The sequence below is a fragment of the Macaca fascicularis genome, chromosome 18 (assembly GCF_037993035.2).
Source record: "Macaca fascicularis isolate 582-1 chromosome 18, T2T-MFA8v1.1".
Classification (NCBI taxonomy): domain Eukaryota; kingdom Metazoa; phylum Chordata; class Mammalia; order Primates; family Cercopithecidae; genus Macaca; species Macaca fascicularis.
Window position 1 is genome coordinate 26,120,071 of NC_088392.1, and position 22,324 is coordinate 26,142,394.

At 36.6% G+C, this 22,324-nt stretch overlaps 1 protein-coding gene across 6 annotated transcripts in view; it reads right to left on the reverse strand.

The window, feature by feature from the left end:
* RAB27B (RAB27B, member RAS oncogene family) overlaps window positions 1-22,324 on the reverse strand; it is a 166,501-nt gene that overhangs the window by 35,762 nt on the left and 108,415 nt on the right. The window contains exon 1 of one of the 6 annotated variants that reach the window (XM_065533782.2): window positions 9,830-10,033. The exons of the other annotated variants lie outside the window; for them this stretch is intronic. Coding sequence (XP_065389854.1) covers window positions 9,830-9,942 — 113 coding nt within the window. The 5' untranslated portion in view covers window positions 9,943-10,033. Of the gene's footprint in view, window positions 1-9,829; window positions 10,034-22,324 lie in introns of those variants that run through there. 6 annotated transcript variants of the gene reach the window in all.

Consider the following 22,324-nt stretch of genomic DNA (forward strand, 5'->3'; position numbering starts at 1 on the left):
AGGACAAAATAGGAGGAATGAGTATAAGGATGCAAGCTACATTTTTTTCCTGAAGCATAACAGCACTGAGTGGGCTATATCATGTTTATGGATTATAGAGGATGAGCAGGGTCATAATGAGTGCATGTGCACATGCGTCTGCATGCCTGCCCACATGTGCACACATGAATGCACATGCATGAACACATGAGCATACACAACATACACAGGCACGTCAAGCATGCGCCCATCATTAAGCTGGTGCATGCACATCTTCTATTTATATGCCAGTCTTCTATTTAACCTGATCGTGCCAGAAGATATGTCTATTTTGAATGTTTATGGAGTAAACTAGAAATATATATAATTTGCAATACAAATTTTATAAATTTGAAATTTTTTAATATTCATAATTCAAAGTAGGAGAGTGAGATGCTCTTTTTTATTGATAATTTGAAAGTTATCCAACATGCAAAAGCTACTCTACCTCTAAAGGGTGTGGTGGGTACGATGGAAATGATTCGTAAGTCTCTTTACCTGGAAGTAAGGGGGAATTATTTCCTGGATGGGCAGAAGAGAACAGAGGAGAGAGTGTTTTGTAAAAGGTGTGAGTGGGTAGGTAAGACAGCACATGTCATCAGACTTGTTAAATGAACACTGACAGAGTACCCAGGTGGAGACCTTATGAGGTTGGGCATTAAATGTGGAACAGGGCGCTTCAAAAGGAAAGATCAAAAAGTTTCCTGGGGACTCTATATTGTTAACGGTCTCTCTGGTTCCTGACTTTGATAAAAATGAATACAGCAAATACATTTATGAAACCTTTGCATGCAGAACACTAAACCTAGGAGAGAGAAGAAAATGAAATTTTTCCTTCATTTATGGAAATATATGTACAGTAGTTTAAAAACATTTGAAAAGCAACAATTATGATGTCCTAGGTAAGAAATTAAAGAAACAGTGTGGGTTTTATCATTGGAATTAGAGTTCACAATATGCTTGTAGCATAGCTTCTTTTACGAAACAAAGATATTAATCTTCCCCCAGATTAACTCATTAACTCGCCCAGCAAACATTTATCAGGTGCTAATATGCATTGGGCACAGAGTTTATTGTGAAGATTACATGAAGCATCCTAAAAGGCTCCACTGCTCCCTCTCCAGCAAGACCACTGTAACACCTGAAATGGCCACATGCCCTGGTCTGCTCAGCACAGGCCCAGCTGACATTCCCTGTTGTTAGTGGCACCCACCTTCACCCTCTGAAAGGCCCTGCTTTGGATAAACTGCAAGGTCACTGCAACTAATAAGAGCCTCCTAACTTGTCTCCATGCCCCCAGTTTTGCCCTTCCCCCATCCATTCTCCACATAACAAGCAGAGTTATCTTTTAAAAATATAAGTCAGACCACATTACTGTTCTACTTAATATTTTCCAGTGGCTTCCCATCAAACTGAAAATAGAACCTAAAGCCACTTGTCTGGCTTATGAAATGCTGCATGATCTGGCTCTGGCTACTTCTCTACTAATACTCTTTGCCTTCTTTCCTATATTTCTTGAAGGAGCCAAGTTTCATCTGGCCCCAAGGCCTTTGCACTTGCTGTTCTCTCTACCTGAACTTTTCCTTCTCCCCAACTTTCATAAGCTGACTCCTAATTATCATTCAGTTCTCAGCTGAAATTTTTCTTCCTCAGAGAGATCTTGCAGAACCCTGTATCTAAAGAAGGCTCCCATTCATTTTCTGTGGCTTCCCATATTTTAATTCTTTTTATAGCCTTTCTCCCCAGCTGATGTCAGTCTTCTTGTTCATTAACACTTGCTTTTCCCTCTAGGGTGCAAGCTCTAGGAAGGCAGAAGCTTTGCACGTCTTGTTTACTTTAGGGTCTAGCTCAGTATAAGTGTTCAACAAATGTTTGCTGGAAACACTAATACATACCCTGTTGGATCTAATTCAGTGTGGTTGTATAATAAAGACTACTGGTCTTGGAGAACTTCAGGGTGTACATATAAGAAAACTGAACACTGCACTTTATATAAGAAAAAGTATCTCTACTCAAAGGTACCTTATATGTTGAATCCAAAGAAGAATCCAGTCCAAAACTCACAAATATAAAAGCTATAGAATTAAGGGATCCTGATGAATTAGTATATACTTTTCAATAGTACACTGAACCCTGTCAATAGCTGCATTTAAGACAGCAAATTACTGAATACCTACTTTTGCTTCTGTGGTTTTCAGAACCATGCTCGGTAAAAATATGTGTTGGGGATTTTAATGAGATACTGGAACGGGTCTTATTTAGGTGCTGAAGGGTAAGACTCCTGAAGAGGAATTCCATTCAAGAGAATCATTGGCTCAAATGCTTACTTCTACCTTGTATCCAAGGCTGCTAATGGAGCAACAGAACACCTTGGACATCACCCTTTGATGATATATATTATATAATACAAATAATTTGTACTTTAAATGAAGGCAAGAATCATGCTAAATCAGGGGTCCCCAACCCTCATGCTATGGACCCTTACTGGTCAGTGGCCTCTTAGGAACTGGACCGCACAGCAGGAGGTGAACAGCCAGAGAGCAAGCAAAGCTTCATCTGTATTTATAGCTACTCCCCATGGCTCACATTACCACCCAAGCTCCGCCTCCTGTCATATCAACAGCAGCATTAGATTCTCACAGGAGCATGAATTCTATTGTGAACTGCGCATGCAAGGGATCTGGGTTGCATGCTTCTTATGAGAATCTAATGCCTGATGATCTGTCACTATCTCCCACCACCCCCAGATGGGACAGTCTAGTTGCAGGAAAACACCTCAGGGCTCCCACTGATTCTACATTATAGTGAGTTGTATAATTATTTCATTATATATTACAATGTAATAATAATAGAAATAAGGTGCATTTGAATCATCCCGAAACCATCTCCCCTACCCCAGTCTGTGAAAAAATAGTCATGAAACCAGTCCCTGCTGTCAAAAGGTTGGGGACTGTTGTTTTAAATGGATAAATATGGCTAGCGTTTCAGGAAAATTCAAGAGAACATTGTCATTAAAGGATATAAATAACTCACATTATATGTAAACTAAAGGATGAAGCTCGTATGGTACCATTATTTTTATTTTGGACTTGATTCTTCAGCAGCTTATAAATTAATTGTTCTGTAAGGGACTGGACTCTGAAAGCAGGTCTGCTTGTAGACAAATTTCAGCTATGTTGAGTTCTCAGAACCTGTATTATAGAGATCTAAATGGTGGGCTAGGAAATTTCACACTTAATCATTTTTTTAATCTCTACATATTTTTTAAGTAAAGGTTATGTTTAATCTCATTACTCCCACAACCACCTAAACTAAGCCTTTCATTGATCTGCAGAGTAGCTAGTAAAGAGGCACAACATATTTGTTAAATGGTTAATAGAAAAGACACAAAGAAAAAATTGGAATGGGACATATTTCTACCAAGGAAAATCCTAAATGGGAAAGTGGAGAACCAGAAGCTTACTAGAATAAAGTCAATAGGCACATGGAGAGACACTTAAGAATGAAAAAGTGTGTATGTGGGTGGGTGGGAGGATCCGAAGTCAAGCGCCTGTCTTCCCTTTCTGACAATTTTGTTCCTGGCTGACTCTAAAGATATTGCAAAAATTTCTAAATATCTGTATTTTAACTGGTCTCAACCCACGTTTGTTGAACTCAGGATTCTAAAGACTAATGTAAATAATTAACCTGGGAGAAACCTCTCTGCCCCTTACTGGTGGCATTTCATTGAATGTACAATATTCTGCACTTTCACTGATCCCCAAAACTAAAGGTATATGTTGAAACAAGATGCAGTAAATGGTGGGGAGTAAAGGAGGAATATCAAATTGTTCATCTAGAAGTTATAAATACATATTGGCATTACTGGATTCTAGATGTAAAAGAAGCCACAGGCAAAAAGCTACACAAAAAAATACAAATGAAAGAGGGTGGAAGAAAGAGGATAATGTGAGGTGAAAAAACATTAGATGTGAGATTATGAAAGGTCTAGGCTGGAAAAAAGGGAATTTTATAAACTAACAAAAGCTATATATCATTCTGCGCTTACAACAGGTAGTCCATCCAAAAGTAGATGAAGGGAATTACTAACAGTAATACCCATAAAAAAAACCCACTGTATATAAATCATGTATGATTGTGATACTTCCAAAAAAGACAGAATCAAGTAATTTCATACCAATTAACAGGATTAGCAAAACATCAAGTAGTTAACCTAGTTTCCATTTCTCTTCTTTCACAGTACTTAGAGAAAACTATACTTACAATTTCATTGTTGCTGTCACAGCATTATCTTTTGAATTCTGGGCCAAGACCCAAGTCAAAACTACTCGAATCAATCAAATTGTGGTTTCAAGATTTTATATATACATACACACACACACACACATATATATATACACACACACATATATATATATATAGAGAGAGAGAGAGCACAAGTCCACAACTTGCCATAGACTGCCAGGAATCAAGTTCTCTCTGAAATTCAGACTTTATAAAGTTCTTTCTCATCTACTTATTGCTGAATGTTAAGATTTCAAGTTCAGTTGCTCTTCTAAAGATGCTTCTAGGTGAATTGAGATTGCCACAATTAAAAGAATTTGAGATCCCATTGCAATTCTATGGTCTCTGACTCATAATTGTGCCCTCACTGACACATTGCCAAGTTACTCAGAACACAGCATATCCTCAGTTTTCAAAAAGAACATCAAGACAGTTCATTCAACCTTTACTGAACATCAACTATATGCAAGAGACTTTCAAAATTGCTTTAAAGATGGAGGCAGATGAAAACACCTAAGCCAGGAATAGAATTCAGTCCTACTCTCCTCCCTGAACCTATGCCTCAAATTTACTGGAAGATAATATTATCAGGAAATGACCTTGAAACAGATACTCATATAGTGTTCTCCGCTGCAGAAACTAGAATGGTTTTGTGGTCTGTCTCTACATCCTGAATTTCAAAACAGACATCCATAAAGGAAGAGAAACAAGATAGTTGGCATGTGCAGGAACAAGATATTTGCCCCTAGTGTTTTAAGTCAATTCTTTCATTTTAGTGGCATGTCAAGGCATGGATACGATATACACACAACTTGAGGGCAACAATAAGGTTCATTAGCAAAAGACACTACTTCTTTTCCCCTGAAATCACAGCTTATAATTATATCCTTTCAACTTTTTTTTTTTTTTTTTTAATAAGCCCTTCATGCTCAGGTGATCCAAGGCATGTGAACCAACAAACACAAAATCCAGAACTACCTTGTAAAGGCTTTAATAGAGATCAAAGAAACTTGAGCCTGAAGAAATTTGACCTGTTTGGTTTCTCTTGACTAGTTCTCTCAAGAAGGCATTTTGGCTGAGATAAGCATCTGCTGAGAAACGGAAACAGCTGTTCTGAATCATTTTCCAAATTAAAAATAGGAGTTTCTGAATAGTGTGAAGAAAGGTGGAATCTCAAAATTATGCCATATTGAGAAGTATCCTTACTAAGAATTTTGGGTTAAACATGTGGTTTGAATCCTAGCTCCTCACAGTATTAGCTATGTGGCTTGAACAATTTCTTTGACCTGGTCCTCAGATCCCTCTTGTATAAGTAGGGATTTGTAGGGTCATACGGTATATGTGAAGCACCTGGCATACCACTTAGCCAGTGGGGAGATCTTGAGTAGGTGGAAATGATCTCTTGGTACTAAGTACTGTCTGCAACCATTTCTTCGCAACCTTTGCATTTCTTTGTTACAAGTGTTGCAACTGCAAACACTCACTAATAACATTTCTCATTTTGTGCATTAAACCTAAATAATAACTGAAATGAAGAATTCTGTTGTTAGTAAACCTGTGTTTCTCTGAAACACAGAATGCTCAAATACAATGAACAAAAGTAGCATAAAATACAAAATGTGCTCTAAAGGGTTTACAATTTAAAAATTGATTTTTGTGTGATCACCAAAATAAGTATTAAGTAAAAACAGGTGGAAAGAATTGAACGGTACGCTTAAAATGGGTGCTTTTTTGTGTAAATTATTCCTCAATTAAACACAATCACAGAAAAAAATACTGTTGCCCAAGAATGATTCTTGGGATTCTGATGAAATTGGTCTGGAGTGTGTAGCTTGGGCATAGGGAGTTTTAAAAGCGTTTTAGGCGATCTAATGCAGAAAAAAAGAAAAAAAAAAGCAGACAAACAGGATGCAGAATAGGGTGGATAATAATTTACTGATGCCATGTTTAGCCAATAAAATTCAGGACACCCAGTTTAATTTGAATTTCAGATGAAACACCAATTTATTTTTTAGTGTAAATATGTCCCAAATACTGCTCACTTAACTGATGTCCCATATTTCATTTGGCAACCCTAAATAGTATGCTAATTCTTGTGCCAAAAAGGGGGAAAAGAATTATATATGTGCCTAATTGTTTTTATATGCGTAAGATAGATTTTGCAGGTTTGCTTCTGGGTAGACAAACTACCACAGGAGACAAGGAGGAAAATGACGTTTTTTACGGTATACTTTGGTGCTTTTTGAATTTTGAATCACATAAACATATTACATATTTTTAAAACAAACACTATTATAAAGTTGAAAGATAAACAATTTCTAACAGGATCTAAAAATCAATATAGGGAGACAAAATGAATAATACATGTGATGCACCTAGCAAACAAAACCAATAGAAGTTTGCCTAAATATTTGGTTCTATTACACTCATTTTCTCAGTGTAGTCAGATATCTATAGAATATTAACAAATACTTTTTCAGTTGCCAGACTATAACTCAAATTAATATTAGCAACCTCCTGTTGCATTGCACTTCCATATATTAGTTCATTGAATCTTCAAAATAATCTTCAGAGGTTTTGCAAATTAAAAGGCTTAACCTCAGAAAGGGTAAATAATTTGCCCAAGACCACACAGCTAATGAGTAGCAGCCTGAGGTTTGAAGGTCTGTAAAAATCCACAGCCCTTTGCTTTTAAATACAACACAACACAACACTCTCTTTAGGAATATGTATTCCTAAAGAGTCAGAAAATTCGTCTTTAGGCATAAATATCAATGCAAAAAGGAAAAGCACTGAATAAGTCCCTTCATCAGTCACTCAGCTATGAAACGTGACACACTGGCAAAAAAAAAAAAAAAAAAAAAAATGTATTCTGAGGCCAGGCATTGTGGCTCACGCCTGTAATCCCAACACTTTGGGAGCCTAGCATGGGTGGATCACTTGAGGCAGGAGTTTGAGACCAGCCTGACCAACATGGCGAAACGCTGTCTGTACTGAACATACAAAACATAGCCAGGCATGGTGGCATGCGCCTGCAGTCCCAGCAACTTGGGAGGCTAAGAAAATCGCTTGAACCAGGGAGGCAGAGGTTGCAGTGAGCTGAGATCGCACCATTGCACTCCAGCCTGGGTGACGGAGTGAGACTCTGTCTCAAGGAAAAAAAAAAAATTTTTATATATATATATAAAATACATACATATATAAATGTATATAAAATATATAAATATATATTATATATAGTTTGTTTGCTTTTAAATAAATATACAGTATACTTCACTTTGTGTAATACTTGTGTTCCAGGAAAGTTGTTTGTAAATTACATATATGCAAATATAATTATATTTAGAATAAAATTGGGAGTCTGCTTCTTAGACAAACCCTGTTAAGTGTTTTTTAGACAGGAAGATATTTTTATAATGTGCCAGAGCACACTTTGTTTATTTTTGGACAGGGTATAACATTAGATGATCTAGGAGTTGGCTAATTGCCCTTTGCATTTGGGGGTCTTAATACAAAACATGGTTTTGTATTAAGTGGTTTATGTGTGAAGAGGAATTTTGCCAAATTTCAGAGGATTTAACTAGTTAGATTAAGTTTCTAACTCGAGCCTACCTTTAGCTAATTATTTCTTTTAAAGGTATGAGTAAATATTTACCAGAGAACAGCTTAACGCCTCTTAAGTGATGAAAGCAGTATTATTTTCACAGCTTATTGGAGACAAGAGTATGTCAGGGGTCTAATCAGTTTCCTTTTGTAAATGGTTTCAAAAACTTTTTTCTAAAGTCTATCTTGTCATATAATTTATATATATTCCCTAGTGATTTACTTTCTTTTTGTTTGTTTTGAGACGGAGTCTGGCTCTGTCGCCCAGGCTGGAGTGCAGTGGCACTATCTCAGCTCACTGCAACCTCCACCTCCTGGGTTCAAGAGATTTTCTCCCGCCACAGCCTTCTGAGTACCTGGAATTACAGGCACATGCCACCACACCCGGCTAATTTTTGTATTTTTTAGTAGAGACAGGGGTTTCAGGAAGTTGGGCAGTCCGGTCTTGAGCTCCTGACCTCAAGTGATCCGCGCTTCCTCGGCCTCCCAAAGCGCTGGGATTACAGGCATGAGCCACCGCTCCCGGCCGATTTACCTTCTTTAGAGTGCAGGTGCTGGTGCGGAGTGAGAGGAAAGATCTAGAAATGGCAATAGAAAGCTAATCTTTCAAGAGCCGTTAAAGTTAATAATTTTTAAAACAGTTGACTAAAAGCTAGCATCCCGTTGGAAAGAGATTCACAGCCTCCCTGGATAGTTGGCAGGATCTGCAACCAACGTCCGGGTGGGAGTGGTGACTAGGTGAAACAGCCCTTCACAGATCTCTCTAGCCTGAGTGTACCAAGGCTGGGCACATGGAGATTCAGGCAGGCCCTGAATTCCCCATGCATTTTCTCCCATTACATTGACATTTCTGAGCTGGCAGTATTACAATGCCAAATCCATGCTTTAAAAAAATCAGCTCAGGACTCAATCTCTAAAATGAAATCCCAGATGTGCTGCTGACCTGGCGATGGCTCCATTTGTCCCCATCGCTGTCTTTGTATTGCAGTGTTTGAGCCATTATCTGAATATTCTATTTCTTATTTATTTCTAATCAGAGTGATAATTTTTTTGAAAGAACAAAATGAAAGAATATGTATAACATGATAGATCTATGTCATCAAAGATTATGTCTCAAAGCAACAAATAATTAAAGAGTTTACATTACTTTTAGCTCCCTAGGAACAGACATCCCTCCTATCCCCTCTCTCCACCATACCATGAAATTTTTTAATGTTTTTATGTATTTAAGTCAGTAGATATTTTCCAGAATGCATTACATTCTGGTAAGGTACTGCCTACAGTTAATCTGCATTAAAACTATGTTAGTTTCAATAAATCAAATTGCATCTCCATTTAATTGTATTTGTTACATTTAATTGAATCAAATTTTTGTTTACTCTTCTAAATATTAAGAAATAGAGGAACTGAATGGTTTGTATCTTTTATAAACTATGATGGTTTTAAACTGAAGCTCTCATTTTTCTCCTTGCAGGTCAGCAGCCAATTCTTACCCAAATGGTTCTTTACCTATAGTCTGGGGAAATAGATGTATATCCATGTATGAATAAATTCCATGATTTTTCCTATTTAAATTTTAATGATATAAAGGACCAAGGCCTAACACAAAAACTCTATAGTGCAAAAATTGTTGATTATGCAGTTATGAGACAGCCATAAACATTATTTTCATAAATTCGTTCTTCCAGAATATGTATTCCTAAAGAGTCTGTTAAATCAAGTTTAGCCTAAAGTTGCCTCCTTACATATTTAAGTTCAGCCTAAAGGTTTTTCTGTACACCATGAACTATACAAATGGAGGTGTAAACCGACCATAGCCCACACCTGTGCCAGTCACTGAGTTTGGCCAAATATAGCCAACTGTTCAAATCGTGTTCAAATAAGGCAAATGCAGAACTTGTAACCAATCCAGTTGTTTCTGTACCTCACTTCTGTTTTCTGAACATCACTTTCCTTTTGCTGTCCATAAATTTTCTTCCACCACATGGCTGCGCTGGAGTGTCCCAATCTGCGTGATTCTGGGCCTAAGGGATTCATGAATTGATCATTGCTCAGTTAAACTCCTTTAAATTTAATTTGGCTGAAGTTTTTTTTTTCTTTTTCTTTTTTTTAACAAGTCCCAAATGTGTTAACAACGATGTTTGGAAAATCAGGACAAATTAAGCTAAAACATGTGGACATCAGCAGCCAATCCAGAAAATATATGGGGAGGTTCAAATGAGTTGATAAGGTTTTACTCAGTCTCCTGTTTTTTTCTGAACATTTCTTTACTCACTATTTGAACCCGTATTTCGTATGTTTCTCCACATAATATCAGAAAATTTTAGCATCAGTAGTAAGACAAATTAACAAATTAAAATGAGCATAGATATTTAAAAGAGTCAAGGACTTGGAGAAGGGAGTTTCAGATACATCTAATGTCATAATTAACACAAGACTTCTAATTAACATCATATTCCTAATTGGGTAGTCTATTATGGGTTGGAGACTATTCTCATTTTTCTGGGCTGCCGTATGTTGACTCTTCAATTTGTAGGCCAATGCAGATGTCTTCTTTTTACAGTGGTTTTAGGGGTACCAACACAGCAGCTCACTCAAACATATCTCCCCTTCCAGTTTACCAGAGAGCTGGGTATTCCTATCATTAGGATAATTTCACAGGTGCAGTAGAAATGCATTTTATGTCAGAGCCCCAGAAACATGCAGAACTTCAGATCCCTGTAGGAATGCGTTCACAGGGCAACGAAAATAGCATCAGTGCCTTGAGCTTCATTATTGTCCATTTAAAAAGCAGTCATGGCTGGGCATAGTGACTCACGCCTGTAATCCCAGTACTTTGGGAGGCTGAGGCAGGCGGATCACTTGAGATCAAGAGTTCAAGATCAGCCTGGCCAACATGGTGAAACCCTGTCTCTAGTAAAAATACAAAAATTAGCCATGCAAGGTAGCAGGCGCCTATAATCCCAGCTACTCAGGAGACCGACGCAGGAGAATCGCTTGAACCCAGGAGGTGGAGGTTGCAGTGAGCTGAGATCACACCACTGCACTCCAGCCTGGATGACAGAGGGAGACTCTGTCTCAAAACAAACAGACAAACAAAAAAGTCATGTGAAGTCCATTTCTACTTTATTTATAAAAGTACAATGGGAAACGTTGCCATTATGTGCTTTGTGGCATAAACTTGCTCTTAGAATTTACTAATAGAAAAAAAAAAGCGTCTCTCCCAAATATCTGATATATTTGCTTTAGCCTGAAAAGAAAAGCTTAAGGTATTCATTGCCTTCTTTTTTGCCTCTATTGCCTGGAAGCTCAGAGTTCAGTTTTTTGCTCAAATATGGTAGGTATCAAAGGTTCTCTGGTTCAACTACTTTACCTCTCTCTACTCCTAGACTACATGGCTTGGTTCTTGCTTGTTTTTTATTCTTCTTTTACATACTTGATTGAATTTTTATCTCTATTCCTAAATGATTGCAAATTATTTCATGGGAAGAGATAGAGTTCATTCTTGTTATTCACAGGAGTTATACGTTCTATAAAGTTGCTACAAACACTGAATTAGTGAATACCAAGTCATTGCTATTAGAGGAAATGGGATTAGGCTCCTGTGAGCCTCTGGCCACAGTATTTTCATCAACTGAGCAAAATAGAACATTATTTTCTATGTGCTTTCATTTAAAGATATCTTATATAATATATAGTTGATTCGTTAACACTGAACTCATGGTCAACAGCACTATAACTCATGCCTGAACGAAACTTATCTGTGTATCTTCTCCTTAAGGCACATACAGCCTGCTTGCCCTTAAGAACACTAGACAGTCCCTCAGCACTGCCCATGGGGGATATTTTAAACAGAGAAACCGCCACTTGAAAGGACAAAAATGTGAAAAATATGGTATTAAATAAATCATGAAAAGGACACTTGTTTACAATATGAGAGCTAAAACAAGAATGTACAGCACCAACTTGTTTGACCTCAGTTGAGAATATGCAAGTTGTATGCAAATTTTTACCACTCTGTATATGCCTGCAAATAACTACAAAAGCACCATGGTATTGATTCTGGGGTCACAAATAAATGTTATTAAGCAGGCAGATTTGCAAATACACGATTATTGAATCACAAGGATTGATGGTATGTTATCTCAAAATTAATATTATTATATTTTGGCCAATTAGCATATTTACAACAATAAGAAGAGCAGGTTAACAAATAGAAAGGAGGGTTCTGTGGGAGTGGAACTGGTGAAAAGTATACTTGGATAACCTTGTAGAAATATGCAAAAGGCTAGAGCAAAGACAGAACGAGCATATTCCAGGGGGCAGCCAGGGGTTCTGACCAGCGACTCAGGGCCCTGGGAACAGACTAGGAAAAACAAGGTAAGGCTAAAAAGGAGACAGCATTAACCTATTTCACAATTTTCTTTTTTTTTTTTTTTTCTATTGCAATGACCCTTCTATTATATTCATTATTGCTTAGCTAGAAGTATCCGGAGAGACTTACTTTCTTCCTAAATAGATTTTATTTTATTTTATTTCATGTTATTATTATTTTTTTGAGATGGAGTCTCACTTGTCGCCCAGGCTGGAGTGCAGTGGCATGATCTTGGCTCACTGCAACCTCTGCCTCCTAGGTTGAAGAGATTCCCCTGCCTCAGTCTCCCGAGTAGCTGGGATTACAGGCATTAGCCACCACACCCGCATAATTTTTTTATTTTTAGTAGACAAGGGGTTTCACCATGTTGACCAGGCTGGTCTCAAACTCCTGACCGCGGGTGATCCTCCCACCTCAGCCTCCCAAAGTGCTGATATTACAGGCATGAGCCACTGCGACAGGCCCCAAATAGATTTTTTACCCTACACTTAGGCTAACACATCAGGCCATGTGAGTGGGCATTGTGATGCTAATAGTAGCCTAATGCATAAGGAGCTTTGGCCAAATTGTTAGTAAAAGTTGAGGCATCAGATTCTAAAGGAAACCTGATGTCATATTTCCAGTGTTGATGATGAAAAACTTTATTAAACCTGAAAGAGCCAACTCCCTCCCTATACCTCCATTTTCACAGCAACACCCACATAAAGACACCCAACCGGTGAAAACTGGTAGAAAGGCAGGCTGGAAAATAAACATGTGAAATGTGTAGGACAAAATAAGCAGATCAGCTCATTTATTTAGGATGCTGCAACGTAGTAGATTCTCAGTGTCTCAGGGATCTATTATGTAAGAAGTAGATCTAAATTTGGCCGAGCACAGTGGCTCACACCTATAATCCCAGCGCTTTGGGAGACCAAGGTATGCAGATCATTTGAGGTCAGGAGTTTGAGACCAGCCTGGCCAACATGGGCAAAACCCCATTTCTACTAAAAATACAAAAAGTACCCAGGTGTGGTGGCTAATGCCTGTAATCCCAGCTACTCGGGAGGCTGAGGCAGGAGAATCACTTGAAGCCGGGAGGTGGAAGTTGCAGTGAGCCAAGATGGTGCCACTGCACTTCAGTGGGTGACAAAGAAAGACTCTGTATCAAAAAAAAAAAAAAAAAAAAAAAAGAAAGAAAGAGTAAATTTTCTATCTGTACTGGGACTGTCTTCAACTTTAACCCTCACAGATCTTCCATTTTGTGAAAATTATTAGGATTATTTGTATCACAGACCTCCTTAGAAATTTTAACTCATAATCATTTGTCAGGGTGATTGGCTAATTCATTGTCTCTTCCCACAGTTATATCCCTCAGAAGATATTGATATATTGAAAAACTATATCAATATGATGTGTTTTATTCATGAACTTGGCTCAGTTCTTGAAGTGGCACCCTCATTATCTCTGATTAATATGACACTCTTCTCCTCCTCCCTGCAGCCATCTCAGGGTTATGAGATGGTTTTTCTTCTAGTTCTGTGGCTCTTATCCTTCCTGTCCTTCATTTGGACTGTGGTCCTAAACCTGTTAGGATGGGTAACCAACATACAGATTATAGTGTAGGAGGGACCTTGCCCAAATAGTCATGATTTTTAACATTAAATGTTTTGATCTTGTTATTTGGCCAAATTTTACAGAATTTGAAGAAACATTTCAGAAAAGACTTTATATTAACATTTTCCATTTTAGAAGAATAGAAATAATCTTCATGTTATTATGATACGTTAAAGTGTTAGGATCAAGTAGATTGACTTGAAAGTTAGAATGCATCTGATTTCCAAACAGGCCAGTTTGCTCTGCTTTCTTTTATAATAGGTTGACATCAGACCCTTGGCCCAGCTGATATGCAGCCGGAACACACCAGTGTGGTTTATTTTGATTGATCAGCAGGTGTCGTGCTCGTTGTTGAATGTGTTTAGTATCACCCTTAGTCCCTGGAGAATCAGGAGAGGAAACAGCAGAGATGAGTGCAGATATATTACTGACACTCTTAAAAATGACTCTTCAAGTGTAAATTCTCTTTGCAGTGAGTCAGAAAGAAGCATCTTCTTAATATAGAATAGGTTAGCACTGCTAAAAAAAAAAAAAAAAAAAAAAAGAGCTTTATTGAAAATCTAAACTTACAGGTATGTTATTACCACAAAGCTTTAACAAAAATCAACTGTACAGGGCATTAATTTATTGTAATTTATTATAGTGTTTTCTTGAACTTCAACAATCAGAGATATTTTTACTACAAATTCTATGTAGGTTATGTTCCTTGCTGACACAATATCCAGTGACAATGGTACAAATGAATTTGAAAGACAGTGATTTACGTTATAGAAGTTTATGTTACCTGTTCATTAAAAAATAGTATTATTGAATAAATTGAAGAAACTTGCAACAAATACTTTTGTCTGAAACTAGGGGATGGAGGGTGAAATTAGTTGCAGCAGCCCTGCAGACTAAGAATGTTTTTAAATAAGCTCTTGAGAATACACAGATAAGACCTAACAGCAAGGTGTGTCTTAAAATTTATTTTAGTCAATGTTTTGATTTTTGCTTTGATGTAAGGGAAAAAGATTTTTACCTATCCTATTAATATATAAGGTTGTCTTGTTTATCTTTCTTGATATTATCTTCTAAACTTTGATGGACTTGAAAATGTCCTGATAAACCTAGTTATACCTAAAATTACTTGAAAATATTAAAAGAAATTTTCTTTTCACATAAAGCTTTACAGAAATCTTTTCTGAAAAATAGTTCAAAGCTGTATGCCCTTGAAGTAAGACTGGAAGCTATTTCAGTGCAGTTCATTAAGTCCTCTAGCAGTTCTGTAAAGAAAAACGCATCAATTCTCTCCAAGAATATCAATAGTTATCTGATCTAGACTTTGCTTGTGCTGGAATAAGCAAGAAACTGTTTACAGATCTTTTCTTACAAATAAGTGGGGCAACCAATTCCACATTCGTTTTCTAAATTTCTCTGACTTGAAATTATCATTTGGAGATAAGCCAAGTACAGATAGAAAACCAGGACTAAATTTCCCTGTGATGAACGAATTAGTTTAGTTTAGAGCTATTTCTCACATAGTAGTCTTCTGTCACTAGACATTTGACCTAACTTATTCCTTCACAGTCACACACACATGTTCATATGGCAGATACTGGACTCCATTTACCTTAATCAATAAGGTATGTTTTTAAGGAGTCAAGCTGTTGTCTGTGATCCCTGTCAATTGTCTAAATCCTTAATTGTGAGCCATTTTATTCTATGTAATGAGTCTATTTTTCTAGGCTGGAGGACTGGAAATTGGACTGAATAGTATATTGGTGTCTTGTTTCTGAAGCCAATGACTGAGGAGGCAATATAGCACTAATGATTACTCTAAAATTATTAAGGTGCAATCAACCAAAAGATCTTTTGCTATCATGTATCTTTGAGGTTGGCCATTTAGTTTGCAACGGTGGACCTGTTTGCCGAACCTACAGTTATTTATAAGCCCATCTCTTATTCTGGTAGTTGGCTAAATTTGGCTTAGAAAATAATGTCATCATTCTCAATGGAAAAATGTTCAGGCTAGTTGATCAGGTACTAATACTTTAGTCTGCAGAATGACCACAGCATCTGACAATTCACCAGCTCAATCTACTTACATATACAGTATTTCTCAGTGCTCATGGGGGATTGGTTCGAGGACCCTCGGTCAATACCAAAATCCACAGGTGCCCAAATCCTTGTATAAAATGGCACAGTATTGGCATATAATGTCCTTCAATATATTTTAAATCATCTGTAGATTACTTATACCTAATGCAATGTAAATGCTATGTAACGAGTTGTTATACTATATTGTTTAGGGAATAATAATAAGGAAAAAAATGTCTGTACATATTTAGGACAGATACAACCATTCATTTTTTCCCCAAATATTTTTGATCGGCAGTTGGCTAAATCTATGGATAATGAACCTATGAATGGGGAGGGCTATCTGTACCTCTCTCCATCTCGAGATGGAGTCTTGCTCTGTTGCCCAGACTGGAGTGCAGTGGCGTGATCTTGGCTCACTGCAACCTCTGCCTCCCGGGTTCAAGCAATTCTCCTGCCTCAGCAACCCGAATAGCTGGGATTACAGGCGTGCACCACCACGACTGGCTAATTTTTGTATTTTTGGTAGAGATAGGGTTTCACCATGTTGGCCAGGCTGACCTTGATCTCCTGACCTCATGATCTGCCCACCTCAGCAACCCGAATAGCTGGGATTACAGACTTGCACCACCACGACTGGCTAATTTTTGTATTTTTGGTAGAGATAGGGTTTCACCACGTTGGCCAGGATGGCCTTGATCTCCTGACCTCATGATCTGCCCACCTCAGCAACCCGAATAGCTGGGATTACAGGCTTGCACCACCACGTCCGGCTAATTTTTGTGTTTTTGGTAGAGACAGGGTTTCACCATGTTGGCCAGGCTGGTCTCAAACTCCTAACCTCATGATCCGCCTGCCTTGGCCTCCCAAAGTGCTGGGATTACAGGCCTGAGCCACCGTGCCCAGCCGGCTATCTGTATTTTTAAATGTTAAATAGGTGGGAAACTGATAACTTATTGTCAAAGATAGCCAGTCAGGTGTTGTTGATAGTATTGGTGAATAAGCCTCAAATTCTATGCAATTCCCTTCCTGAGGATGGACTTAGAAACTCTACAGAGGAAGACAAAAGGTCCTTTCTACAAGAGAGGATAGTGACCATATTTTCAGAACTATGGATCAAAACATTTATTTAACTTGCTAAATATTTATTATTCATTTTACCCTGAATCTGCCAGTGTAATGGAATATTTAAAGTAGTAGGTGCTCCAGAAATTCCAGGCCATAGCACTGCCATCCAGATGGTCACATTAGATTTTACTGATAAAGTTATTTTTGCCCTGCAATTCTTCTCGTAGAACTCTATTTTTAAGCCTGGAGCCTCTAACATTAGGCATGACTTTGGACTTTTGTTACATGTAAACAACTTTTGTTACATGTAAACAAGCAAATATATTTACTGGGAACAGTAATTTATAGTTGTTTTTAGCCATAACTACTTTAGCAGAAATTAATTTATCAGAAAGACTGGCCAACAAATCATTGATTTGCTAGCTTGGGGGCTGCAAAATGGCACTAAGCACTGTAGAAAAACATCAAAAGAGAGAAAGATGGGCTCTGAAATAAAGTTCTAAGAAAGATTAATTTTACCCATGATTTGTACTGCAAGAAAAGAACTTTACCCTCAATTAATATGAAGGATACTCAAGAAGACAATCTTACCTTCATGATAAAATAGACAAGTCATAACATTATTTGCCCAGACAGAATTTTAGGAGCCATAGAAAATGTTTGACCTTATAAAAAGCTTCATTATTTCCAATTAAGTAGGAGAAGCTGAAGTTATATTATTTCTTCACAAATTCTGCAAAAAAGCATCTTTTGATTCTTCCTTACTAAGGTGTCATGACAAAGCAACTATTATTTAGAATGTTATTGACTTATGTATAGACATTATTGCTATAGTGTAAATGTACTTCTGGAAACTCATCACTGGAATAAATTTCATAAAAATATTCACTCCTATAATTCTAGTATAAATCCAGTTCTGATCCATGTGTACAGGGTAATTTTAAAGTCAGAGTAATGAAGTGATATTTGCTGCTAAAAAAGCAAAAAGATATTCACCATTCAGTCTACTTCTTAGACTTTTCTTAATTAGTGTTCGATTTGAGGTATACTCTCAGCATCTGGGGGTGCTAGATAGTACATCACGACAAAGAAATAGGACTTTAGTAAAACCTTTACTTTTCTGCCCTTATATTTATTTGTCCTTGGGACCCTGTGGTTTGGAGAAGACCTAACTGTTGCCTGCATCACCTAGTTCAGTTGTGCCTTGAAATCATTCCTTGGGCTGATTTTGGTAATTGTGTTACCTAAAACTGGACTCAGAAAGACTATGGCTACAATGGGAGAATGTTTGTTTACTTTAACTCTCTTTCATGTTTTCCATGCTGTGCATATTTACAGCACAAAGGTCTTGTAATCTTAACAAGTTATATGTAAAAACGTATTCCAAAGAGAAAGCAGTAGTAAGAAAAAATAGAATTTGCAAAACTCTTCCCATTAAAGTCAAAATTACTAAACTTTTGATTTTCTTATACAATAGCCTAGACTTGAACACTGTTATATTCAATGAATGTATACTTTTGCTGATAATAGTTCGAAGCTGAAAATGGGGATGCTTATTGTTGGTCTTTAGTCAAGGGTTTAACATCAATGTACATTTTCACCCTTGATAACCATGTCAAATAGTCATCAGTTAAAATGATTCACAAATGTTCATCATAAGTTGTAGGAGGACTTTTTCCAGCAATATGTGTGTCTTTCCGTATTTATTATTACTCTCTTATATAAGTCCATATACTCTTTACAAAACAAGAGATTTGTCCCTATAATGTTAGCTTACCTACAATCAAAACACAAGAAAAAACACATTGATATTTCCCAAAAGAATGTGAAATGTTGATCAATTTACAGATAGGGATAACACAGAAGATTAGCAGTTCGATACTAGTTTAGTGAATAATATAAGTAGCCAAATGCTTAAGAAAAAAAAAATTGAAGTCCACAATACTGTAATCAGAAATCTTGCCTGGAATATTTGTAGGTGTGGATTATGTGTCTGACTCGTACATGAGTCATTTAAATGTTCTCCATCTATGATCACCACAACAGAAATAACTCGGATATTGCCATATTATAAGGAGCTTTTATGAAAAACATATTTGTTCAAACTAGATGTCTCAAATGATGGATCCATAACAAAGAAAGAGTTATACACCTGAAATCCAGAAGGAACACAGAGAACATCTCAACTGAACAAGTAGGCATGCAATATGTTCTCATACTAATTATTTAATAGTCAGAAATACTTGTGATGGAGAGTGTGAAGCACCCAGATGGTGATATAAATAATTTTTATAAATTTAATAGAATATCCCCCAAACTTTTTCAAACAGTGAACTAAAAAAAAATTAACATGGAGATGAAGAAGAGGAAGAGAAGAGGCAGGAGAAGAGACAAGGTAACTTTCCCTAAATTTGGTCAATCATTTGACACGTTTTTCAAGTCAATTTCTTGACAATATTTTACATGTTATTGGAATCTACACAAATACTCATTACTAGACAATTATTCTGTAATTTTTCTAGAACATCAAGATACATTTGTTATGCTTTGGTAAGTAGATCTTGAGGATAAAAGTGTCATCAATTTTGTGACAGCAAAGCTAGAACAAAGCTACTAATTAAAATGAAGAGAATGGGAGTTAATTTGAACTTAAATAACATTAGCTGGGCATCAATTATTAGAGCATGATATTAATGAGCCAGAATCACTTGATTCAATCACTTTCTGTTGGGTTCCCAATCTCTACTACTAGAACGTATTTATAATTGAGATATGACTTGTCATTTTTCACAGGGTGGGTTGGGAGAGAACATAAGCGAAGAGAATTTTACACGAAAGAAAAATTACTTAGTGATTGCCCCCACAGAAGCTACAGGCATATTTATTATGTCCTTCCAATTTAACAACAATGATTTTAATGATAAATACATATATATACACACATATATATAATTAGATATATAACCTTAAATTTTCCCTAAGTCCTTCCAGAACTTAAATGTACTTATTAGCTAAAGCAGAGTAGTGCTTGCAGAAAATAAAGAAAATAATTATTCCTCTCTTATGGTTACTCCACCTCCTTCTTTCCAAGACCTCCTTGACAGATGGCATTTGGTCTCATAGATTTTGGAGATCACCCATGTGCCTGTATTTCCCAGTCATTATCATCAGCCTGACCTCTCCTGAGAGGTCTAGATTTCAAGAGTTATTTTCTTGAGCATATGCAATTGAATAACCACAGTTACCTCAAATGCAGTACTTCTTCCTCCCTTAACCTGCCTTTCCTTTTCTATGCCTGATTTCAATTTTGGGGACCACTATTTATCCATCTATTGCCTTAGTAGAACCAGAAATTTAGACTTCATAATAATTTCTCCTTTCCCCCCATGTCTGGTTAATGCCCACTCCTGCTAATTATTTCTTTAATATTAATATAATTTATCTTCTCCAACTTTACAATTTCAGACCTTTGGTATTTCCCACTCCTCACTGATCTCTCTACAGTTTTAACCTCCTTAAATTTATCTTCCTCTTTATTACCATAATACTGCGTTCAAACCACTAACTGAAAACTTATCAAGTTACATTAAAATTATCTGCTCATGTAACTCTCTATTTTACTTGATTCTAAGTTCTTTAAGAGCAGGAACTATGTCTTAATGACCATTACAACTAAAGTACCTAATATGACCTGCCAGATAGTAGGCACTTAATGAATGTTTTAAGCAAAAAAATTCAGATAGACGAAAATTATACCAGAGATTAAATTGGTATTGTCAGGTTTAACACGGTGACAGGTCTTTTGTTGTAATAACATTGTCACCTTTAACCAACTTAACATTTTTCTTAATGTTTATAATGTCCTACAACAGGTAGAAATTTTGCTCTTCAAAGAACGTCATTCATTCTTGGATTTCTTATTTTCGTCTTTCAGATCAAGTGACTATGCACAATGCATAAACTGAACTTTCCACAGTTCAGTTTACTGTGGAAAACACCAATTAGAAAGCAGTTCTGGGCTATTTTTAAATCCTCCGATTCTAATTTCTACGTACTTTTAGAAAACATGATTCCTGAAAAATAAGACAAAAATATTTCTACTGGTTATAAAATATTGCAATGCAAACAGAACATATTTCTTTAAACATATAGTTAATATTTATGAATTTTAATTGTTCCTTTTCTATTTTGAATTAGTTCTCTGTTCTCAAGTTGCCAAGCTTATACCCTCATGTGTCTCAATATTTACAATATTGATTTTAAGAATCAACCTCACTGCTCTAGACTGCTTAGACCTTCACGGCTTTGTTTTACTAAAATCACTAGAATCTAACACCTTCTAGAACTGAAGAATGGGAAACTGGTTTCCGGGTCCCTGGCCTCATGCATAAGTCTACTTTAAAAGTCAAAGTGAACTTTGAAAGGGTGAAAACTAAGGAATCAGAACCATGGAAAATACACTTGATAAGAAGATCTGCTGGGAAGCAGAATAACAGTATAATTAGAGGCAAATTCATCTTCAAAGCAACTCAGTTATTATCATTTAATCATTTCCAAAGAAAACCTCAATGTAGAATTTTATGACTTCCTCAGAGCTTGCACAGGAAACAGATGCCCAGCAAGGTTTCTCCATGTTTGCAGAGGACACAAAGCCTGCAGGTTGGTGTACCTGTACTTAGTGATCAGTATGTTTTGTCTTTATCCATTTTTCATCTCTCCTCATCTTTATCTAAATATAAGCTGCTCCATAATCACAGATGAATAAATTCTTACCAAGTACGTACATTCCTGAGGGCACCCAAATTCAAGGTGTTCAGAAACAATACTAATGAATACTTGTTGGGTATATCTTACTTTTGTCTTCTTGGTTTTCCTAATAGGTAAGTGAAAAAATAAAATATAGCAAAGGAGATCTGGGGAGACTGTATGGGACAATTTCAAAATAAGTAGCACCTGATGATGGCCCAGTGACGTTACAAGAAAAAAGCAAACCCAAAATTGCTCATTTCATCTTATTACTATTACTGCTATGCAGGCTTCATCAACTAGCATCTCGTTTCCAACTGAAGATTAAAGAATAGACCTTTCAAACTTGATGGCCTATTTATTTAAGCCTGTTTTGTTATGTTTTAACCCTCTGTTATAAATATGAGAATATTTTCATCACAGCATTTCTTTTCCTGTAAGATATGTTTTGCAGTGTTGTTTCCTAGGTTCTTCCTAATAGAAGCTTTTACTTCCAAACCTTGAGAGGCAGTATTTGAGAATAGGTATTACAAACCTTAGAAAGATTAAGATCAAAGA